General features: G+C 36.7%; 1 protein-coding gene and 1 pseudogene across 1 annotated transcript; both read left to right on the plus strand.

Annotated features, from left to right (window-relative positions):
• Positions 1-664: 664 nt before the first annotated feature.
• LOC148192546 (uncharacterized) lies at positions 665-13,864 on the plus strand. Its single transcript, XM_088099646.1, has 7 exons — positions 665-7,264; positions 11,935-12,214; positions 12,302-12,508; positions 12,581-12,832; positions 12,924-13,269; positions 13,333-13,646; positions 13,728-13,864. The coding sequence occupies exons 2-7, from the start codon at positions 11,939-11,941 to the stop codon at positions 13,728-13,730; spliced, it is 1,398 nt and encodes a 465-aa protein (XP_087955772.1). The 5' UTR covers positions 665-7,264; positions 11,935-11,938; the 3' UTR covers positions 13,731-13,864.
• Positions 8,617-11,874, plus strand: LOC148192547 (uncharacterized; annotated as a pseudogene).
• Positions 13,865-14,861: the final 997 nt, after the last annotated feature.

The following is a 14,861-nucleotide window of genomic DNA, read 5'->3' on the forward strand; positions in this document are numbered from 1 at the left end:
ACTATATGTGTAGCCAATCATCCTTGAGTTAGTCATGGTTTTGTACCATACCAAACTCTTTTATGCCTTGTATATATCTTAAAATTCTTTTTCCTACTCCATAGTGAATCTGACTTAGCTTTTGTATGAATCTTGATAGAAGACTTGCAGCATACATAATGTTTGGTCGTGTGATTGTGAGATATAGGAGACTTCCAATTAAACTCCTATAGCGTGATGCATCTACCTCTTGTGCTCCATCATCTTTCTGTAGCTTCTCGTTTACCACCAATGGAGTAGTGACAAGTTTACAACCCTTCATCTTGAACTTCTTTAGTAGAGCTTCAATATATTTCTTTTGAGAGATAAATATAACTTACTTTTCTTGTTTCACCTCTACACTGAGGAAATAGTTCATTAAGCGAAGGTCGGTCATTTCAAATGTCTTCATCATGTCTTCTTTAAATTCTTTCATCATCTCTATATTGTTTCGTGTATAGATAAGATCATCAACATATATAGAGAGAATGAGATGGTACTGACCTTATGCCTTAATATATAGTGTTGGCTCACTCTTGCTCCTCCTCAATCATTGATTGATGAAGTATTGATCAATTTTATTATACCATGCTCGAGGAGCCTGCTTTAGGCCATATAATACTCTTTTAAGTCTTAGTACTTTGCCTTCATTGCCTTTGTTGATGAAGCCATGTGGTTGCTCAACATAAATATCTTCTTCTAGCACTCCATTTAGAAAGGCTGATTTGACATCTAATTGATAGATATTCCATCCCTTTTGTGCTGCAAGAGCTATTAAAACTCTAATTGTATCTAAGCGAGAAATTGGAGCATATGTCTCATTATATTCGATTCCTGGTTGTTGTGAGTAGCATTTGACAACCAATCTTGCCTTATGCTTTTGTATAGTTCCATCAGGATTAAGCTTTGTTTTATATATCCATTTCACTCCAATTATGTCTTTTCCATGAGCGCAATTTACGAATTCCCAAGTGTTATTTTTCTCAATCATTTTAATCTCTTCTTCCATAGCCTTGACCCATACTTCTTGCTTCGATGTTTATTCATAACAGTTAGGCTCAATCATGGTCATATTGCAAGTTTCATATATGTTTACCCAAGATCTTACTCTTCTAGGACTAAATTCAGGTGAAGAATCTTGTTGTGGAGGTGGACAAAACGTACTTGAATTTTCTGCCTCTTCTTGAGTTTCTTCTTGAGATTGTTGCATTGGAAGTAAAATGTTGCTTTTAACAACTTTTTCTTCTTCCCAATTCCAAGAAGCATTTTCATCAACTTCAACATCTCGACTGATGATGAGCTTTTTTATTTGTAGATTGTAGACTCGATAGCCTTATGACTGTGTGCTATATCCCAAGAATATTCCTTGTATAGTCTTGTCTTCAAGCTTGTGCCTCCTTTGATCAGGAACATGTATGTAGCAGATAGACCCAAATAATCGTAGGTGTTTAGTTAATGGCTTTCTTCCTCTCCAAGCTTCAATAAGAGTCTTGTCTTGGACTGCGTTAGTTGGACATCTGTTTAGAATATAAACTGTAGTGTAGACTACTTCAGCCCAAAAAGTGTTAGACATACTTTTCTCTTTTAGCATTGATCTTGCCATCTCCATAACTGTGTGATTCTTTGTCTCTGACACTTCATTTTTTTGTGGAGTATATGCGACTGTAAGTTGTCGCTTTATGCCTTCATCTTCACAGAATTTATGAAACTCCTGAGATGTGTATTCCTTTCCACGATCACTTCTAACTACTTTTATCTGTTATCCATTTTGTTTCTCAATAAGGGCCTTGAATTTCTTGAATACTCTAAAGACTTCTGACTTTGCCTTTAAGAAATAGACCCATGTCTTTCTAGAGAAGTCATCAATGAAGAGGATGAAATACCTCTTGTTGTGATGTGAAGACATTCTGATCAGTCTACAAACATTGGTATGAATCAACTCTAGTAAGTCTTTTGCTCTCCATGCTTTGTCTATCGAGAATGGTAATCGGTGTTGTTTTCCGAGGAGACATCTTTGGCATGATTCATTATTCTCTTTCAAGCATGGAAGATCTCTCATCATGTTTTTCTGATATAGAAGCTTTAAGACATGTGTGTTGAAGTGGCCAAATCTCTATTGCCAAAGCCATGAGTCATCAACTTCTACCTTCATGGCAATATTAGTTCCAAGTTTGAAGCTTATAGGAAAGCTTCTATTTCTCTTCTCCATTTTTACTTAGCCAATTTCTATCATTTTACTGTCATAAATTTTTGCATGTATCTTTCTCAAAATGAAGATAATATCTATTCCCCATCATTTGGCCAATACTTAAAAAATTCCCTTTAAGATTTGGAACTAGTAAAATGTCCTTGATGAATTTCGTACCTTTTTTTATCTCCCTCATGACAGTTCTTTTGCCTCAAGACTCCATTGTGGTGCCATTTCCTAGTCGAACTTTGACATTGACAAATTTATCAATGTCTTTGAAGATAGTTTGATCTTTCTCCATGTGATTACTGCATCCATTATGAGATTATTGATTAGCATAGAATAAGAGTTTCTCCTAATTATCTTCTTCCTCAAAGTTTGTTTGATGCTTATTTTTATTACAACAATACTTCTATACGTGACGAAATTTCTTGCAATACTGGCATTAAGGTTTTCCATGATGCCAACAATCTTTTTCGAAGTGACTTGTCTTTTTACAGATGCCACATGGAGGATATTTTCCTTCACGAGTCACAAAGAAACTTCTAGAATTTTCTTTATTTCTAGAAATTTCTTCCCTACTTTTATTTCCTTCATATTCTTTATTCTGAGACTATAATTTTAGTTTTGATTGAAAGACATTTTCAACCGAGTCTTCTTCATGCCTTTTAAATCTCTATTCATAAGCTTCAAGAGAGCCCCTTTTGTGTTATTGACGATGTAATCAAATATTTTGTTTGTTCAATTACGGTTGCGATTGCATCATATTTTTATGGAATAGAAATTAAAATTTTCTCAACGATTTTTTTGTCAAGAATATTTTCCCCATAGACTCTCATTTGACTAACTATTTCTTTTATTCTAGAATAATAGTCTTTAATGGTCTCGGACTCCTTCATTCTTATTAATTCAAACTCTCGTCTTAGAGAATGAAGTTTAACATTGAGTACCTCATCACGTCCTTGAAACTCTTCTTGTATTATGTTCCAAGCTTGCTTTGCACTTGTGGACCAATTATTCTTGGAAAAATTGTGTCATCAAGTGCTTGTTGAAGAACAAATAAAGCCCTTGAATCCTTCTTCTTGTTTTCCTTCAACTCCTTCGTTTGAGCTACAGTAAAAGTGGAGGTGTCTTCTTGAATAGTGAATCCCTCTTCTATGATGTCCCACAAATCTTGAGAGCGGAAGAATGTCTTCATTTTGACACTCCAAAAATCATAATTTTCTCTTGTGAAAATAGGTACTGGAATTGATGATGTTTGCATAATTACGAGTGGGTAATGTATTTCCATATGGTAGCATTTCATTCAATAGCAACAATTCTGTAAAACTCTTATCAGTCCATCCACTGCTCACCTTTAAATTCATGAGTCTTAACACTACTGACAACCGTGTGAACTTAGTTGAACCCACATACAAAGGAGTCTCCGCATCAGTGGACATCATTTCACATACATGCGTTTGGGCAAAAGCTTCAGCACCAACATTGTTGATTATGTCCTCTAAGTTGTCTTCTTCCCGTCAATCTTCCATATCCATGGTGGAATCATATACATTTTCAGTTGGAGAGACAGTCGGAAAGTCTATTAATTCGTCGTTCCATATTCATGTTGTATAACTTCGTACGAAACCATCACAGATAAGATGTTCCCTAATATCGGTTGTGTTCAACTTCCTCCCATTCAAACAATTCACACACGGACATCTAAACTTCACATTATCATCACTTGTACTCTAATTACGAAGCGCAAACTGTATCAATTCTTCTACCCCTGTCTCGTACTTGACACTAATGTAATCCAATATCGATCCCTATGCATATTTACTGAAATTGTTTACACAATTTCAATAATCTTGAATAATCACTTTGATCTGTTTTTTTCAAGGTGTGACCCTATCCTATTGAAGAAGATTCACTTTTTTTTAGTTTATTAAACATACAAATTTTAAACAACATATCTTAAATTTCACGAAATTTTTCCAACATTTCGCATTGGTCTTCAAGTGACACAAAATGAAAGTGATTATAAATCACAATCAAATATGCACCCAAAGATCAATACAAAACACAACTGCAAATTTTCTTGAAATTTAAGACATGTATATTAAAATTTATATATATTAAACTATGAACAAGTTATTACTCTTCTTAAATTGTCTAACCAAACAATTCAAGATTAATTACTTTATATCAATATTACCATCTCTTCTCTATTCATTTTTAAAAGGTACATTTCTTCAAAAAAAATCTAGAGATAGTAAATAATTTTTGTATTGAATCTGAAATGGGAAACTAAGGCTAATTCCCAACAACAATATATATTCAAGCAAACAAATAATTACATATGCAATATGAAATATATTCAAGCAAACAAGTTCATATTAAAAGGATAATTTTAAGAATAGGAACCTGGGAGCGTGAAAGCCAGTCAATTATCGAGAATGTTCGCGTATAAAACCTCAGCACAACAATACAATATCTAGACAAAAACAAACAACACATTATTTAGTTTCATGATTTCTAACCTTAAAATTTATTTCATTACCAAATCAACCAATGTAATCCAAACAATTCAAAATTATATTCCTTAATTTCTATACTCTAATTCAAAATTATACATTAATTTACATCATCAACCAATTCAATCCTAACAATTCAAAATTATATCCAACCTAATTCAAAATTATATAAACCTAATTCAAAATTATATAAACCTAAAAATTATATAAACCAATTAATACAAATTATATAACACAAATTATATAACAAATTATAATTCAAAAAACTTACGAGGAAGAAGAAGACACCAAGAGAAAGATGAACGTCGTGGAGGAAGGGGGTGGAGCAGCGGGGGCAGTTCAGCGGGGCGCCGTGCAGCGGGGGCAATGCAGCAAGGGCGGTGCAGCCATTGCAGTGCAACGGGGCCGGTTTAGCAGGGGCGGTGCAGCGGGCAACAAGGCCGGTACAGCGGAGTCGATGAGTCGAACGGAGCACCAACGCAAAAGAAATGGAGGCAGAGGCTTCCCAATGTGCGAAAGAAGTGGAGGAACGACGATGGCAAACAAAGCGCGAGAAATGGAGGCACGAAAAAAACCTTGCGCGAGCAAGCGAAAGCGAGAACAATGGTGAAAACGAGTTCTGCGCGAGAGAGGAAGAAGAGTTGTTGCTCGAGGAAGAAGAAAATGGAACAGTAGGTTAAATTTTTTAACACAAAGGGGTTAAGAGAAAGGGATACTACCTCAGTTCTCAACTTAACCGAAGCAATACACCACTATCTGCCTCGGTTAACACACAAATTAATGCCTATACTCCTTAGAAAAAAAGAAAAATAAAAAATGAAATGACATTTTTGAAATTATATTCAACTTATACACCTCGGTTTGCGGTTAAACTTAGGCATAAAGGCATTTTTGCCCCAATTTTGAACAAACCGAAGCCATAAGCTTTGAAAAAAAGAATTAGAACATTCAAAATTCTGACCTGTCAGGCGGAAAAGTCTGTTATGCAGAGGGACAAGTGGGATTTTCAGGCTTTTAGGCATCGCTTGGCCTCTCAACAGAGGTAATACAACATATATGCTTCGGTTCCCTGACGAACCGAAGCAGTAGGTTAGGATCGAAAAGGTGTCAGGCGGAAAAGACTGTTTTTGCAGAAGGACAAGTATGATTTTTCAAGGTTTTAGGCATCAGTTGGCCTTTCAACCGAGGTAATATGGTCTATATGCTTTGGTTCCCCTTGAACCGAGGCGTATAAGTTCGCCTAAACTACAGAAATTCCACCGCATTTTGATAGGCTTTGGTTACTCCTAACCCAAAGCCTATTGGCCGATTTTAAATGGCGTTTTATTACTAGTGGTAGTAGCCATGAGTTGAGAAAATATCTTGGAGGTAGTACAAGATGGAGTTATAGTTTTGTTTAAGGTAGTTGAAAAATTTTATCTACGCCCAGTAGAGGACCGAACGTATAACTCTGGTACCACTGTTAGTATTTTAAGGTTGTGAAAGGAATAGTTGATGGGATAGAGAAAATGTAGAGAGAGTTGAATGTAGAGAAAATCTGGAGATTGTGGAATGTGGAAGTAGTAGTTGGAAGAAGTGTTGTAGTTGTCTTTAGTTGTAGTAGATGTTAGCTTCATTCAAATGGTAGATGTTGTCTACATGCATCGATCAAATGGTAGAGTACATGAGTATTTATAGACCCATAGATTATTCTAGAACATGTTAGCCACAACTTATTGAAATGTCCTAGCACTAGTAAAAAAAGAGGCTTAGAAATCGCTATATAGGCTTCGGTTGTACACCACCCGAAGCGTATCAAGGTATATACCTCGGTTGAATCAAAACCGGTGCCTAAAGCACCCTACTGACTCGGTTATAGGAAAAACTGAAGCCAAAAAGTCTGGTCCACCCTGCCACGCCTGCCTGCTCCGCCTGCCATGCCTGCCAGATGTGACTTTGCTGACAGTATAGGCCTCGGTTCTGATACGACCGGTGCCAAACAGTCTGAAAAGCTGATACTGCTTCGGTTGCGCGCAGAACCGAAGCAGAAAGATCAAGTCTGGTCAAGAGGAACGACCTCGGGTAGCTTGCAACTGGTATGAAATCCCTTTTAGGCTTCGGTTTTCCTAGGGACCGAGGCATATAAGCTTCAGTTTTTTGCACTATATGCCTCGGCTACGTTAAAAAACGAGGTGGTAGTGTCTTATTGCTTCGGGTATCACTGGCAACCGAGGTAGTATAGCTTTTTTAAGTTCTGACCTTTTCTTTTCTTCTTCGCGCTGCACCGTTTCTTCTTCCCAGAGGCTTTTTCCTTTCTTCTTCGTGCACCATTTCTGCTGCTTCATTTATTTTCGTCTTCGCTCTTGTGCCGCCATTGTCTTCTTCATTGCAACTCCTTGAGCCTTTGTTTTCCGCCTTTGCCATCACGGACGTTATTGTCTCCAAGGGCTGGCTCCACCACCGTGACCGCCGCTCCGCCGGGAGTCCTTGGTTTTGCTTGTGCCGTCATCGTCTTTCTCACCTTTGGTGCTTCCTTCGTCCCTGCCGTTGGTGCTGCACGGTAAGTTGTCCAAACCTTCTTTATTTTGTGTTTGATTTTTGAGTTGGAATAAATGTTGAGAATGGTATATTGTTTGAGACTTGGTGCAATAAGAACATTGATCAAAATGTAGAGAAAATTATAAACTGATTTAATGTACTGATTTTGAGATCCAGAATGCCCTGTGGCATAGTTGTCTAATACGAAGGTTGTTGGTGTTTCTAAACTTATACCAGAACGGTAGCAATCAGAGAATAGAGCCATAAAAGTAATAACACCTAGTTAATTTTTTATTTCAATCTCATTCCTACTGTGAAATATAGTAAGAAAAATTAAACAAGTGATAGAGTAACGTAGAAAGGGAGCTAAAAATTTTCAGAAAAGATAAGGACATTGGATTGGTCATGAAGAAAATAAAATATTAACAGTTAATCTTTTGTTCAATGTATTTATTTGGCATGAGAATGAGTGAGAGAATTCATAACTTATAGATTATAAATTCATAGGTTAATAGTTAATTTAGAATTTCATAACTTATAGATTATAAGTTTATAGGCTAATAGTTAATTTATTAGTTAAATACCGGGACATTATTAGTTAATTACATCTTATAAGCTAGTCAAATAAGTTATCGTTAACTTATTGATTTTAAATATATTAACCTTGTTATAAAAATTTCATATATCTCTAACAATTAATATAACACTAATTAATCAATTATTTTATAACACTAGTAAAAAAAACATCTTTAGAACGCGTCTAATATGCTTCGGTTTTAGAAGAACCGGTGCCTATACATGATACTACTTTGGTTATTAAAGCACCCGAGGCATAAAATTTGTATTCTTTGTTATTCTATTTTGTGTATGAGATATCCTTCTGTTTTAATTAGCCTTAGATTCCCGTTTGAGATTCAATACAAAAATTATTTACTATCTCCAGATTTTTTGAACAAACATACTTTTTACAAATGAAAATATAGGAGATGGTAATAATAATTTATAGTATTGAATCTTGAATTGTCCGGTTGGACAGTTTAAGAAGAGTAATAACTTTTTCATAGTTTATTATAACATATCGATTTTAATATACATTTCTTAAATTTCACGAAAATTTGTCGGTGTGTTTTGTATTGATCTTCGGGTGCATATTTGATTGTGATTTATAATCACTTTCATTTCGTGTAACCTGAAGACCAATGCGAAATGCTGGCAAAATTTCGTGAAATATGAGATATGTTGTTTAAAATTGATATGTTTAATAAACTAAAAAAAGTGAATCTTCTTGAATGGGATAGGGTCACACCTTCAATACAAACACGATCAAAGTGATCATTCAAGATTATTGAAATTGTGTAAACAATTTCAGTAAAGATGCGTACGGATAGAGGGTGGATTAATTTACCGCGCATCAGCACTGAGTACGAGAGAGGGGTAGAAGAATTTATAGAGTTTGCGCAACGTAATGCGAGTACAAGTGGTGATAATGAAGTGAAGTTCAGATGTCCCTGTGTGAACTGTTTGAATGGGAGGAAGTTGAACGCAAGTGATATTAGGGAACATCTTATCTGTGATGGTTTCATACGAAGTTATACAACATGGATATGGCACGGCGAATTAACAGACTTTCCAACTGAAAATGTTTATGATTCCACAATGGATATAGAAGATCAAGTAGAAGAAGACAACTTAGAGGACATGATCCGCGATGTTGGCGCAGAAGCTTTTGCCCAAGCGCATGTGTATGAAACGATGTCGACTGATGCGGAGACTCCTTTGTATGCGGGTTCAACTAAGTTCACACGGTTGTCAGCAGTGTTAAGGCTCATGAATTTAAAGGCGAGCAATGGATGGAGTGATAAGAGTTTTACAGAATTGTTGTCGTTGTTGAGTGAAATGCTGCCAGATGGAAATACGTTACCCAATCGTAATTATGATGCAAAAAAAATTCTGTGTCCGATGGGTATGGAATACAAACGGATACATGCATGTCCGAATGATTGCATATTATATAGGAATGAGAATGAAGTTTTGATAAAGTGTCCAAAATGTGGGTTATCACGATACAAGTCAAAAACCAACGGTGAAGATGGTGGTCACACAGAAAAGAATGGTTCTGCTTTGAAAGTAGTTTGGTACCTTCCACTAGTTGCCAGACTTAAGCGTTTGTTCGCAAATCCCAAAGACGCTAAAAACCTAAGATGGCATGCAGACGAGAGAACAACTGATGGACTGCTTCGTCATCCAGCTGATTCAAAGCAATGGAAAATTATTGATCAAGAATTCCCCCAATTTGGTGAAGAATGTAGAAATCTTAGGTTTGGCTTAGCTATTGATGGAATGAATCCATTTGGTAATTTAAGTACCAATCACAGTTGTTGGCCCGTTATACTGATAATTTACAACTTATCTCCTGGATTGTGCATGAAAAGAAAGTACATGATGTTGTCAATGTTGATATGTGGTCCAAAGCAGCCTGGAAATGACATCGATGTTTATATAAGGCCACTAGTTGAAGACTTGAAGTTGTTGTAGGTTGATGGGGTTGAAATATTTGATGCCTTTGCTTCAGAAACTTTCTTGATGCATGCCATGTTATTTTGCACCATTAATGACTTCCCAGCTTACGGTAATTTATCGGGGTACAGTGTGAAGGGTCATAAAGCATGTCCTATATGTGAAGAAAACACTGCAGCTCAACAATTAAAACACGGAAGGAAGACAGTGTATATGCGTCATCGGCGATTTTTACAATCTAATCATCCATATCGAAGGCTAAAGAAAGCATTCAATGGAGAACAAGAGAAAGACAATGCACCCATTCCACTTACTGGACTTGAAGTTGTTGAGAAAGTTAATAAAGTACATCATCAATTTGGGAAAACGTCGAAGAAGTCTTCTGTAGCGACCCCTTGGAAGAAGAAATCAATATTCTTTGATCTTCCATATTGGTCAAAGTTAGATGTTAGACATTGCATAGATGTCATGCATGTTGAGAAAAATGTTTGTGATAGCTTGATTGGTACACTACTAAACATCCAGGGAAAAACAAAAGATGGAGTGAATGCGCGTTTGGATTTGGTTGACATGAAGATCCGAGAAGAATTGGCACCAAGAGAGATTGGTAAACGTACTTATTTGCCCCCTGCATGTTACACAATGTCCAAACAAGAGAAGATAAGTTTTTGTCTTTGTTTAAAGAGTATCAAGGTACCACAAGGATACTCTTCAAATATCAAGAGCTTAGTGTCAATGCAGGACTTAAAGCTTGTTGGACTGAAGTCTCACGATTGCCACGTCTTAATGCAACAGTTGTTACCAGTGGCAATTCGTGGAATTTTGCCCAAAAAAGTTAGGCTGACCATAACTCGATTGTGCTCATTTTTCTCGTCAATTTGTAGTAAAGTCATCGATCCTACAAAGTTAGATGAACTTCAAAACGAAATTATCATCATCTTGTGTCAACTAGAAATGTTTTTCCCTCCATCCTTTTTTGACATCATGGTGCATTTACTTGTTCATTTGGTCAGAGAAATAAAGTTGTGTGGACCAGTATACTTAAGATGGATGTACCCTATTGAGCGTTATATGAAGATTTTGAAAGGGTACGTCAAAAATCAATATCGTCCAGAAGGTTCGATGATTGAAAGATATATTGCTGAAGAAAGTATTGAGTTTTGCTCTGAGTATATGGCTAAAGCAAATCCGATAGGAGTCCCTCGAACATCATGGTTGAGTAGATATTCTACAAGTAAAAGCATCCGAGGTGTGAATGTGGTGACGAAAAGTCGTGAAGAATTGATGCAAGCACATCTATACATATTAAACAACACAGATGAAGTGATCCCATTTTTGGAAGCTCACAAAGCCGTTGTAAGGGACAAGTATCCACGACAATCAAAGAAATGACAGTTGATGGAGCATAACAGAACATTCTTGTCCTGGTTCAAATCTGAAGTTTCAAAAGAATCACGTTCCTCTGAGACTTTGTTGTGGTTAGCAAATGGCTTGAAGTTTGATGTTGTATGTTGTACAGGATACAAAATTAATAATTGCACATTCTATACGAAAACTTTGGATGATAAAAGCACAGTACAAAATAGTGGCGTCAGTCTAGAAGCTGAGTCGCTACAGTTTTCCACATCCAAAGATCAAAATCCTATAGTTGGTTCCATGAGATACTATGGTAGAATTGAAGAGATATTTGAAGTTGATTACACTAAGTTCTCCGTTGCACTCTTCAAATGTAAGTGGATAGACAATAAGAGTGGTGTCAAAATAGATGAATCTGGTATGACACTTGTTGATTTTCGAAAGGTTGGTTATAGAGACGAACCGTTCATCATGGCATATCAAGCAAGTCAGGTTTTTTATGTAAAAGATCCTGCATCTGACCATTGGTATGTTGCTCTCCAAGGAAAAAGGCAAATTGAAGATAAAGAAGAGAATCTAAGTAATATTCATATCGCTGACAACCATCCATTTAAAACGACAATAAATTTGGATGACGACCCTCTAATTGATGATATACAAGCAATACGAGAAGATCACAATGAGGGGATATATATATTACCAATCCATATGATTATGTATGAATTTCATGTTTGTGTAAATATTTATGGCTTTTGTTAAATAATATATTGCACATTTTATAAGTGTTTTATTTATATTTCATCTTATTTATTGTGACAGATATATGGCTGAGTCACCTCATTCGTCAGGCGATGAAGTCCCCACCACTTCTAGACGGACGAGAGGAGCAACGAGGTTACGACAACTTATACTTAGACGAAATGCAGGTGAGAGGACACCTGTCATTATTGACGTGGTCACTGGAGTTGCATCTGGCCCAAATGCAGATATATTTAGGTCTTACCTTGGAGTACTAGCACGTGATCGTATCTCTATACTTACTCCATCCTTTGACCATGTTTCTGAGGCTGATCGGAATCTCATCTGGCAAGATCTATTGGTAAGTTAAGCAATATTGCTCCAAATTCTATATTCACATTATTGATAAATCTGTATTGTGATAAGGTTATTACTTTCTTTGTTGCAGATAACATTTGATATGCCAAACGTTGAGAGCTTAAGGAATAGGTGTTTATCTGCAATTGCAGAAAGATTTCGAGGGTTTAAGACAAAATTGACGTCTAGATATATATTTGGACCAAAAAGTAATGAAAATCCATGTTCCAAATATTCAACAATTGACGAAGAAACATGGCGTCAGTTTGTAGAGCTTCGTTCATCTGAGGCGTGGCAGGTAAGTGCAGTAAAATCATTCAATTCATCCTTCATAATTCTCTACCATGACAATCGTTTAATTTTGTCACAGGAAAAAAGGTCAAAAGCACAGGGAATAAGCGCTCTGAATAAAAATCCACACCTACTGTCTCGTGGTGGATATAGGAAGCTTGAAGAGAAAATAATGAAGCAGAAGTCAGATAGTAGACTTCCACTTTCTGAGGGTGGTGACCCTCTTCCTCCTCCTTCACCACCATCTCGGCACGACAAGTGGAAGTTAACCCGTATGAGACCATCGGGCTCCTACACTTCCGAGTCTGCCAGAGAAATATCTGAACGAATTGTAAGATGTCATTTCTTATTATATTACATTAGTTTTGTTATATATCTTAAATAGATATTTCAAATGACTTTGAACTTTTGTTATGTGACAGGACTCCTTGGTTGAGCAGAGCTCCCAAGGTCAATTCACACAAGAAGGTCGTCAAGATATTCTTGCCACAGCTATTGGACGACCTGAGCATCCAGGACGGGTGCGTGCTGCTGGGACTGGCATAGGCATACGAAAGTTTTTTGGGTCTTCCTCGCGTCCATATTCATATGAAAAGATGAAGGAGGAAATAAGAAAAGAGATGACGCAGGAGATCACAAAGAAGGTTCGAGCAGAGTTATATGATGAAGTTGCTGAAATGGTTGCGCGCCAGTTCCAGCAGCCTTTTGAGGATTATGGCAATCGTCCTCCACCATCTCCTGTCGCGGAACATGTTGTGCCCCCTACAGGTAAGGTTATTTATTTTTGGTTACTAATTTACTTTTTGCATAAACTAACATTTAATTTGACAGGTAGAAGCGGTAAAGGAAGTTGCTCAGCTGTCGGTGCCCCAGGGGACGACATGGATGACACTCGTCCATGTGAGTTATATATTCTCTCTGATGCTGGGACCATGCTAGTGGCTCGTGGTACAGTTTATGAGACAGCCACTGTAGTGCATGGTGTACAGCTTGCAGAAGATGAGGTCAAGGTCACGGTAGATGAAGTTGTTATAGCGGATGCCGTTCTTCCTGTGCCTACAGATGAGTTCTTCACTGTGGAAGAAGCATTTAGGTCCTTTGTCGCCTGGCCTAGACATTTGGTTGGTCATGTATCTAATCCCCCAGTAAACACTCGTACTATATACTTCTCAATTTTAATATTTACTTCTAATTGACGTTATAACAAACATTTTTGCATTTAACAGTAGATAGGTCAAGAGGGAAGTCCTAGACCGAAGAAGACTCATTTATCTGAGGATGACCCTCTTGGTGCATTAGACGAGCTTGCTAAACTCATTTCGGATGTGCCGATGAATGTACATTGGGATTCTACTACATTTACAAGAGAAGCTCATATCCCATTGTACTTGCATCAGACAAATGTTAGGGAGCTTGCGTCGGGGAGAGATGAAATTAATATTACACTCATTCAGCTGTGGATGATGTAAGTTTATGAAAACTTTTATATATACATGTATTTTATCAACTTACTTATATCATATTATTTCTTCATTTTAGGTATCTGTATGATGTTAGTAACAAGAAGGGGTTCAACGATGTATATGGGTTCATTGACCCTTCTATGACTCATGAGAGAAATAAATTTGATGATATCCAGACATACATCACCACCTGCTTTGGAACGGGGAAGGAGATATATTTTCTCCCTTATATACATGGGTAAGTGAAGTTTGTTAACTTCAACACATTCATTTATTAATTTTGCTATATCATTCATAAGTTATTACCAATTTCAGGTGTCATTGGCAGCTACTTGTGATCTCCGTACCTGAGAACACGACTGTTTGGTTTTGTTCATTGCATAAGTCTCCTCCCAGCCCTCTTAGACATGCAGTAGATTGGTAAGAATCTCAATGTCTGGTCCTTTTTTTTATATAAATGTATGCTAAAAGAATTTCTTTTTATAGTTCCCTTGCAGCACATATGATGTTATCTGGGAGATCTACTGCTACAGCTAAAAAGCTTGCATGGGTTTCTCTTAAGGTTTGGTATTTTAGTCCATACTTTGTTACATTTGGTTCCATTCAAATGATGTTACTTAACATGTTATAATTATGATGATATATTGTAGTGTAATAGACAAATGGGGTCATATGAATGTGGTTACTACGTTATGTTTTGGATGATGACCATCATTCGTGCACATTACACCACTGGATGGGAAACGGTAATATTTAGGTTTGAATTTTATGTTCTCTATATTTGGATTTCATATACACTAATTGAAATCATTGTACTTTATGCAGAGATTTAATAGGACTGCTTCAATTCCAGAGAAGTCAATGCAACTTGTGAGGAAAACACTTGCTAGATATGTA

Source organism: Vigna umbellata, chromosome 9, assembly GCF_029865625.1.
Source record: "Vigna umbellata cultivar VRB3 chromosome 9, Vumbellata_1.0, whole genome shotgun sequence".
Taxonomy (NCBI): domain Eukaryota; kingdom Viridiplantae; phylum Streptophyta; class Magnoliopsida; order Fabales; family Fabaceae; genus Vigna; species Vigna umbellata.

Coding starts and splice junctions, on each gene's coding strand:
- LOC148192546 (XM_088099646.1), top strand. CDS start 11,939: ATGGCTGAGTCACCTCATTCGTCAGGCGATGAAGTCCCCACCACTTCT. Junction 12,215..12,301: donor TCATCTGGCAAGATCTATTG/GTAAGTTAAGCA, acceptor TCTTTGTTGCAG/ATAACATTTGATATGCCAAA. Junction 13,270..13,332: donor ACATGTTGTGCCCCCTACAG/GTAAGGTTATTT, acceptor TTAATTTGACAG/GTAGAAGCGGTAAAGGAAGT.